The 10,322-nt window shown below is 36.6% G+C and overlaps 1 protein-coding gene across 1 annotated transcript; it reads right to left on the bottom strand.

Moving 5' to 3' along the window:
• Positions 1 to 9,302: 9,302 nt before the first annotated feature.
• Positions 9,303 to 9,848, bottom strand: LOC138145737 (large ribosomal subunit protein uL23-like). Its single transcript, XM_069067366.1, has one exon. It carries the CDS (start codon positions 9,834 to 9,836, stop codon positions 9,513 to 9,515), a length of 324 nt encoding a protein of 107 aa, XP_068923467.1. The 5' UTR covers positions 9,837 to 9,848; the 3' UTR covers positions 9,303 to 9,512.
• Positions 9,849 to 10,322: the final 474 nt, after the last annotated feature.

The following is a 10,322-nucleotide window of genomic DNA, read 5'->3' as shown; positions in this document are numbered from 1 at the left end:
ATGTGTTCGTGCTTGAGCTTCTTTATCTCCCCTAAATCTCTTGAAGTCTGGCTTCCATCAGTCAACTGAAATTGCATTCTCTAAGGTTACCAATGATTTCCTTTCTTTCTTTTCTCTCTCTCTCTCTCTCTCTGGGGGGAGGGGAACTATCAGGGTTAAGTGACTTGCCCAGAGTCACATAGACCAATGATTTCTTGATTGCTAAATGAAATGGGCTTTTCTCAATCCTCAAAAAAAAATTTTCTCTCTCTGAAGCTTTTGAAACTTAATTCCCATCTACCCCCCAACCTGTATAGTCTCTCCTTCATCTATTTTCATGACATTGTTTTCTGCTGGTTTGACCTGTTTGACCATTCCTTCTCAGTGTCCTCCTTTCTGGAATTATCATCCCTTTTCCCATAACAAAGACATATACATACACACACACACACACACACACACACACACACACACACACACACACACATATATATATATATATATATATATATATATATATATAAGGAGCTCCACAAAATTCTGGCCCTTTCTCTTTCTCTTGATCTTAGTAGTTCTGACAGGTTTAATGATTGTCTATGTGCAGATGAGTAAAAACCCCACATATCCAGCCTTGATATTTCTCCTGAATTCCAATATCCATTACCAACTTCCTGTTGGTCTTTTCCACCTGGATATTTCATAGGAATCTCAAACTCAACATGTACAAAATAATTCATTATCTTCCTCCCTAAACCCACTCCTCCTTCAAACCTCCCTGTCTCTGCTGAGGTCCTTCAGATCTCAGAGTGGCCCCATAGCCAGTCAATTTCCAAGTCTTGTCTATTTGACTTCCTCAACATCTCTCATAACTTTTCTTTTCTCCACAATTTGACCATCAGCATAATACAGGCCACATCACCATTCATGTAGATTATTGTAAGTGTCCTAATTGGTCTCCTTGCTTCCAGTCAATGCCCTCTCTAATATATCCTCTGCACAGATGCCCCCCCCCAATCTTCTTAAAATACAAATTAGACCATGTCATTCTCTTGTTCAAGCTTCTTTAGTGACTCTCTATTTTCTCTAGGATAAATTAGAAACCATTTACCCTGACTGGTGGTTAAAGTCCTTCACAATGTGACTCCAGCCTATATTTCAAATTATTCCCATTCATGCACTCTATGCTCGTCACAGTGACCTGTTAGCTGTTTCCTGAACTTGGGATTTCATCTTCCACCTCCATACCTTTGCCTAACCTATTTCTGTGCCTAGAATGTACTCTCTCCTCACCTCTACCTAGAAGAATCTACAAGGATCAATTCAAGTACCTATCTACCTCATGTCATTATCATGTGGATAAAATTAAAGTATGCAAACTGTTTTGTAAATCTTAAATAAATGCTGCATATCATCCTCATCACCCCACTTTCAAGTTAGGATATTCTTTTCCCTGCCTTCCTTAGAGTGTTGTTGGCATGATGTCTTGGCAAGAGGCCTGACCATGAAGACAGAAGAGACTTGATTTTAAATCTTGGTTCTGACCCTTCAGAGCTGTGTGGGCATGAGAAAGTCAGTGTTCATTTCCCCTTGTATAAAATGAGGTTAATAATACTGGCAATGCCCACCTTACAGATTTGTTGTGAGGAAAGTGCTTGGTAAAACTGGAATTAATGTCAAGACAACTGAATAGAAACAAGATTGGGACACATCATTGGAGCTAAGCATGTCAGAACTGGAAGGGATTTCAGAACATAGACTGTCTGAGCATATAGTACAGAATGTCAGAGCTAGAAGAGAACTTTGAGATAATCTAGTCTTACCCCTTGCTTAAAGAGAAGGAAGCTGAGGCAGCAAATGAATATTTCTAACTCTACAAGTGTCTGTGTAAAATCAATTTTAAAAACTCAGCCCTGGGGGTTAGGGGTATGGGATAAGGACCTCCCATGACCATCACTGCAAATGGTAGCTTTATTGGATACCACCAAATCATTAAGGGATATTATACATTGAGGATATACTACCATTTGACCTTCTGCACTTGGATTCCAGCTCTGTTAAGAGTTAGCCATGGGACCTGGACTAAAGGCCTCTACTGTCTGGGCTTCAGTTTTCTGCCTCTATAAAACAAGGGGGTTGCGTTTGATCTCTAAGGCTCCAATTCTTACTTGAATATTCTGAGTTTCTTGACTGTTACTTCCCAAGACAGCACCAAAATACTCTTTGGGGACTAGTAGGGAAGGAAGGAGGTAGAATCAGGGGGCCCACTTGGGAATTTGGGCTGTTTACCTGCGCTGTCCCTCTCCTCGAGGTAAAACAGGGCTTTGATCTCCTGGTCACCTCTCACTAGCTGTGAATTCACTGTTAAAATCTCAAAGCTGGTCCCATAAGATTCCTTTAATCCTAGAAAGATTCTTTTGTTCCTCTGGAGAAACATGCCAAGATTCCTGACAGTAGCAGTAATCTCTTAGAAAAGAATTACATCACAACTCCTGTCTGACCAAATGGTTTGCAGAACTCAGAAGAAGAATGTGGAGGCAGTATATGCCCTCAGACAAAGCAGCCCTTGTTTTCAAACTCACAACCTGAAAATAATAACACCTTGCATTACTAGCAGCCATCTCAAAGAGCTGTCACATTTGGGTCTCATTTTTATCTTCACAGTCATTCTTAAGTGGCATATTTGTCAGCTAAGGGTTTTTTTGGTTGTAGTGGAATTTTCTTATAATGAATATATTTTTGTCAAGCACCTTCCCTTATCTGTTGGCAACAGGTGAAAAAACAGAACAAATGTGTAGGTGTCCTTTGTTGAATTAGTAAGTGAGAAGACTTTGGACCCCACTAGTAGAAAATAGTATTGAGCACATACCCATGTCAAATGAAATATATCATTTCTGGGTGTTAGTTTCTCTGCTAATGCTAGACAAGTCAGTTAATCTTAGAAATACCTCATCGATACCCAGGCAACTCTCCAAGACTAGAAGATGGGGAACTTTACCTCTGCATTGTTACTCCCTTGGAGTTCCTATACTAGTGAAATCACAGGTTCATTAAAAAATTAGGTTACTAAATCCACCTCAACTATTTTATAGGGGTCATGTCAAAACCAATAAATATGTGAATGTGTTTTTAACTCTAAAAAGCAAAGTATTGTTTTCATACTCTGTATGTGTGTATGTGTAGTGGGTTCCTCCTCCCTGAAGGCCTTCAAGCAAAGCTGGAGAATCACTTGTCAGATATATTGTAAAAGGAATTCTCAGTCATTTTGCAGTAGATGACCTCTGAAGTCCCCACCAACTATGAGGCTCTTTGCTTCTGTGACTTCATGTGACCTCACTGAGATCAGTGATTAATGATGTCTGGCAAGAGTGTCCAGTCGACAATCTATTCATCCTTTATCCGAAAAGATCATGGGGAAAAGGGGGAAACATCCCTGCCGTGCTTCTGAGGCCAGCACACTGTCCACCACTCCTAAAATCAAGTTCTACAGGTGATGAAATATCATTGGGCTCCATCAGGCCTATAATCACAAAAACTAAATGGCTATGTGCCTTTTATGGGCCTTCTTTGAACCAAAGCCGTAGGGTCTCAGAATCAGATTCAGGACACCTGGGTTTGCATTTACCAGGCATGTGTCCTTGAGCAAGTCATTTCCCATCCTTGGACTTTTACTTTCTTTATCTACAAAATGTAGATACTAAGAATTAGACTATCTACCTCAAAGGGTTATTGTGAGAAAAGGGCTTTGGGAACTAAAGTGCTGTAGAGATGTGCGTTTTTATTATTATTACTGCATTACATACTGATTTATAGCAGTAGTATCCACCAGCAAGAAAAATGCATATTAACTCTCCTCCTCCCCACCCCCAAGCCAAATTCAGCCCTTTCCATTCCTTTGCTCTGAAAGCTTTTATGGGCTGCTGAAGGATGAGATCATCAAAGTCCAACACTGATGTGCTAGGCCAAGTTATCATTGCATCTTTGTATTTCCAGGATTGGAACTATAAATAGTGGGACATGTGCCTATATATTTTAGGCAGGTGACAATATTCCAATTAAGGATTATGCATGAACACATTAGTTAATTAAGTTCACCCCCCCAGCATTCATGCATAGTTCTTATTTCTTTTTCACATATCCCTCATTTCCCTTCTGGTAACAATTCCTCAAATAAGCCAACTTCAAAAATAAATTATCTTTACTTCTCCAAGCAAATTTAAGTTCATGAAACAAAAGTAGTTGAAAGAATACTGGGTTGAGAGTGTCACCCAATGTTTGAACTGGAAGCAGCCTTAGGTATCATTATCTTTAAAGACCCAGAGCAGGGAAGCCACTTAGCTAAGAGAATACAGCAAAGTTAGTAGCAGAAATGTACTTCTTGGGGCAGCCAGGTAGCACAGCAAGTAAGAGCACCGGCTCCAGTGTCGGGATGACCTGGATCAAATCCGGGCTCAGATACTTACACCCAGAAATAACTGGCCGTGTAACCTTGAGCAAGTTACTTAACCCCGATTGCTTAAAAAAAAAAAAAAAAGAAATGTACTTCTGACTCCTAGTCCAGGGATCTTTCCACTGGACTGTGAAGCCTCTCAAAAGGCCTTGGGTCTAGTCCCATAGTAATTGTGGAACTGTGCTTATCATTCAATTGTCATCTAGCTACTTCTCCTTGTCCAAGCTCAAGTGATAGATATATCCCCAGTGCTTGACCCCACACAGGGGAACTCCATCCAGATCCTGTCCAGATTTAGTCATGGAAGTTTTGTAGTAGTCAGGCAGAATTATTGCACTTTCTTAGATGTCAGTTTGAGGGAAGGAAAAATAAAGGGTTTTTTGTATGCTAAATATACTTGAGAAATGGGTTGACAACCGGTTCACTTGAAGAACAATTTTTGTGTGTGTGTGGCTCCTTTAGTTGGTACGTTAGACAGTATCCAGACTATAGTTGAGTTCTGCAGAATACCAGCTCAGCTGTTGCTATAGTAAGTGTATAAAGTCTGCAACTGAGAGGGAAATGAGTATATGTAATATATTTTGAGAACAAAGCTTAATATGAAACTGATGCCTTCCTTTTGAATAAAAACATTCAAATGAGAGGGGCCTTTTTAGCCCCTCATTACCTCTATAACCTTGGGCACCTCCCTTCCCCTTTCTAGGCCTCTATTTCCTCCTCAGTAGAATTAAGAGTTGGACTAGATGGTTGAGAAGTAACATAATGAAGAGTGTTGAATTTGGAGGGAAAGGCAGAAGCTTAAAATCTTGGCACTGCTCCTACAGCATCCCCGGCAAAACCTCCCAGGGTTTGGTTTGTTTGGGGTTGAACCAAACCTCTTTGGACTCTTCTAGCTCTAACCCCATTACCTCATTATCCTGGCTGTGTCTGCTAAGGTGCCTTCTACCTCAAAATCAAGAAACTCCATGTATGGATCAATTTTAACATCAGTTCCTCAGTTTTAGGAATAAGGTGTTGTTTTTTTCTTGTTCCCACCATCATGCCACCACCCAAACATTAGGGAGAGAATAGAATAAAAAATCTGAAACATATCAAGTTAGAGAGGTAGACTGGAAAGAGTACTGAATTGTGAGTCAAGAAAGCTGGGTTCAATTCTCACCTCTTTCATGAATTATCTGTATGACTTCAGATAAGTCATCTTACTTCACTGACCCTCAATTCTCACATCACAGCATTTTATAGTTGGGAAACTAGAGGAAACTTCTTTAAATTAATGGGCTAGAGTGCCTTTAAAAGTAGAAGATTAGAAGCAGCTGAAAAACCCCTTTCTCAGACTGATCCAATATATCAGAATAAGAAGCTGAAAGGGATCCAGACTCCTCACACAAAAACACTCCCCTGCTCACACAAAAACACACCCCCACACACAAAACAATAAATAGACACAACAAAGAAAAGAGAAATGGATATATATGTGAGTGTATATATGTATGCAAATATCTTGTATATGTATGCATGTATAGATGCGTATAAAAATTTTAAAACACAACTAAAAATGAGTATAGTAAAGAAATGTGCTGATAAAATTTTTAAATACTATAGAGCAACTGAATCAGTCAAAGTCCTGGAATCAATAAAGATGGAAAAAGAACCTTTGAGAAAAGTCATCACATGAATAAACATGTTCAAAGAATCAGTGCAAAGAACATAACAACAATAAAATAAAATAAGAGTTCAAAAAAGGCAGAAAATCCCATAATTCTTGCGGCAAAGAAAGAATTTTAAAATGAGGGAAATAATGAGAGGAAATGAAGAAAGTTGCAATATAAGAACACAATAGAAAAATCTGAAAATAAAAATTCACAGAGGTGCCTAGCACGAGATTTTCTAAAACAGAAGATAGAATGGCACACAATACAGAGCAGTTGGAAATACAAGCTCAAAAAAATCAATGAATTGTCCAAATTATTGGAAAACATGAAGACTTCAGTGAAAGGTCTAGAGCATAAATAATGAAGTGGCAATCTCAGGATTAGTGACATCATAGAGAACTTAAAAAAAAGCTAACATATTTCAGAAATCATCAAAGAACATTTTCCAGAATTGGCACTCCCCCCTAAAAAAACCTCGCCTGCAAAATACAGATTCAAAAGAATTCATAGGATTTAGACAGGGAAGAATCTAGCATTTAACATAACTAGACACATCATAGTTAAACCCCAATATATAATGATAAGAAAAATATGACAAGCTGTCAAAAGAAATGCAGAAATCACTTATCAAGGAACAGTAACTAATATCATAGTTGACTTTTTAAAAAAGACATGGAAGAATCTCAGAAACTTAAACACAATACTTAGAAAACTGAAAGCTTGGGTCATGAATTCAGAATTATCTACCCAGAAAAACTGAGTATGCCATATGAAGATGATATAGCTATTTGAGAAGTAAACAGACTTTGAAAAGTTACAGAGATACATACCTACATCAAGGAAATCTTTGAACAACAAACAAACCTTCAAGCCACAATATGACTTTAAAACAATTCAGATAAAATAGGTGCTAATAAATCATGAGAACCCTCAGAACTGTGTATCAGCAAAATTAAAAAGTTTTATTAGGATATTTCAAAGAAACCGGGGGCAGGGGGAGGAGGGAGGAGGGCATGGAAAACCTCAAGACAAGAAAGAAAATGTCAGGATAATATCAACGAATGGAGCCTATATTTGGTCGGAGAGAGGGGATTCCTGATTAAAGTAACCAATATCATCACTAACATAAAACATAAAAACTTTGTATCTGTTTTATAGAATTCAGAATTATGGTAGGCATTACAATAAGAAAAGGAAATATGTATTTCTTTCTGAAAGAATAACCAAAGGAAATTCAAATCTAACAGTTATAATGTTAATTACATATGGGCTAAACTCCCCATTAAAAGGTACAAGAGTCACAGAATTTATTAAAAAACAGAATGTAAGAATATACTTCTTAGAGGAATCACATTTAATCCAGAATATTCTAAGTAGATTAAAAATGAAAGACTAGTCTAAAACTAACATGAAGCTGCTACATCACAAAACCTAGGAGTGGTACTGACAATATCAGATAAAGTTGAATTCAAACAAGAGAATATTAAAAAAGATAAGCAAGAACATTATTCTACTCGAAAAGATTCTAGGAAAAGGAAATATATTATTCTTAAATATATATGCACCTCATAAATCTGAAGCAAAATTCATAAAGGAAAACCTCTCAGCCTTGCAAGGAGAAATAGATTAAAAAAACAATAACAGTGAGAGATGTTGACACCCCTTTATCACTATGTCCAAGAAAAAGATAAATAAGAAATTACAGAACCAAAAAATATTAAATAAACTGCAAAGACATATGGAGAACATTTAATGGGGAAAGCAATGCACAAATCGTTTTTAAAATATTCATAGAATTTACACAAAAGTTGATCACATGCCGGCTACAAAAAATAAAGACAAATAAAAGCAGAGATTCCATATGGTACATTTACAGATCATGATACAACTGGTAACATATAATAATGCAATGAATAAATGGTGTAGGCTGTCATGGAGACGAAAAATAACTTACTAAATAATGACTCCATAAAAGAGGAAAGTATAAAAACAGTAACATATTACATGAAAGATAATGACAATACAGATATTATATATCAAAATGCATGGGATGCAAATAAAGTAGTACTCAGAAACAAATTACACAGTAGTTAATATCTATATCAATAATATATAGAGAATTAACTAATTGAATCTATACCTGCATTTTTTCCTCTTCTAAAAAATATTTCTGTATTTTTGTTATATTTATAACTAAAACTTTTGAAAGCAATAAACTAACAAAAAAGAGAAAAACAATAATCAAGGATAAAGTAGAGATCAATATAAATGAAAATAAGAAAGCAAATTTAAATGATAAATCCAAGAGCTGTATTTTAAAAGACTAATAAAATTTAAAATGAATGGATCTGGTTTAAAAAGTTGGGAGCAAATCCAGATCACCAGAATTAGAAATTAGAAAGGACAAATCACAGCAAGAGAAAAAGAAATTAAGAAAATCATCAGAAACTACTATACATAGCGATAAGCTAACAAACTTGAACATATAAAAGAAATCCATGATTATCTCTAGCAATATAAAATACCCATACTGAGAAAGCAAACAGTTATTAACTTAAAAAATCAAATCTGATAAGGAGAAAGCAAAAAGGTTATCCTTGTCCTATCCTGCAAAGGTACAGAAGGATCACAAATGAAATCTCCCAAACTTTTAAAGAACAAGTAAATTCTATTCTTTATACACTGTTGAAAAAAAAGGAAGATTCCTTCTATGAAATAAATATGGTGCTGATCTTTAAGCTGAAAACAAAAACTATAGACCAATATCCTTAATGAGTAAATGAAGATATGCCAAGGTTCCCTGTCCAGAAGACTGGAACCCAACTATAACTCAAGAGATATGTCTTAGAGATTTCCCTGAAGCTCAAAAAGGTTAAATGACGTGTTTGTGGTCACACAGCTACTAAGTGTCATAGTCAGGACTTGAACTTGAGTCTTACTGTCTCTAAGTCCATCACTCCATCCATTATGCTATGCTGTCTCTATTATCATCATTAATGAAATACTAAATAAAATATTCATAATATTCAAAATATTCATAATATAGCAGAATATCCTAAAATATATAACATGACCAAGTAGGATTTATAAATGAAATTGCAAGAGTAGTATAGCACCAGGAAACAATAAATATGATAAAGCTTATTAACAAGGGAAAAAATAGATACCATAAAATTCAGTATTCACTTTTGTTTAAAACATAAAAATGTAGGAATAGAAGGATATTTCTTTTTTTATTATTCTGGAAAACTTTATTTTTATTGTAGGTGGAATGGGGACACAGCAAGTTAGATGATTCCAATTTTGTTGGCAACACCTAAAGCATCATAGTCTGGAGCAAGACGGACGTAGGCCTTCTCCTCTCCATTGGGCCGGATCAGTGTGTTGACCTTGGCCACATTGATGTCATACAACTTCTTTACAGCCTGCTTGATCTAATGCTTGTTGGCCTTGACATCCACATTGAAGACTAGGGCGTTGTTGTCTTCAGTCTTCTTCATAGCAGACTCGGTGGTCAAGGGAAACTTAATGATGGCAAAGTGATTGAGCTTGTTTCTGTGAGGGGCACTCTTCCGAGGGTATTTGGGCTGCCTTCGAAGTCTCAGTGTCTTGGGTCGCCGGAAGGTGGGGGATGTTCGGATCTTCTTCTTTTTGTGGCTATGGACACCCTTCAGCACTGCCTTCTTGGCCTTCACGGCCTTGGACTTGGCTTCTGTCTTGGGGGGGACAACAGCTTCCTTCTTCACCTTTGGCGCCATGTTGGGGGAAAGGGTCCAGTATATTTCTATACTATAAAAAGATTGTATTTGAAAAAAAACATGAGCTAGTATTATATATAAAATAAACACTCAAAGCATTGCCATTTATGACAGGTTGTCCACCTCCCCTATTTAACATAGATTCAGAAAGCATAACAATAACAATAAAGCATGAAAAAAAGTTAAAGGAATAGACATCAGCAACGAAAAAGTTAAAATATATCTATTTGTAGTTGACATGATTGCACACCTAGAAAACCCAAGACAGTCTCCAACAACAGAATTATTGGAGGTAACAAATGGCTTTAATAAAGTAGAGGGATACAAGATAAACCTACCAAATTCATCTGAATTTTTATATACTCTCACCAAGAATCAAGATAAAAGTGATAGAAAGACAAATACAGTGATAAAATTTATTGAATGTTTGGACATTAACTTTTCCAGACATACAAGAGACCTCTACAAAGGCAACTTCAAAATTAC

This window comes from Petaurus breviceps, unplaced genomic scaffold (genome assembly GCF_028583685.1).
Source record: "Petaurus breviceps papuanus isolate PSGF00001 unplaced genomic scaffold, PetGlider_PUasm1.0 90747, whole genome shotgun sequence".
Classification (NCBI taxonomy): Eukaryota; Metazoa; Chordata; class Mammalia; order Diprotodontia; family Petauridae; genus Petaurus; species Petaurus breviceps.
This window is presented reverse-complemented; position numbering and strand designations above follow the sequence as displayed.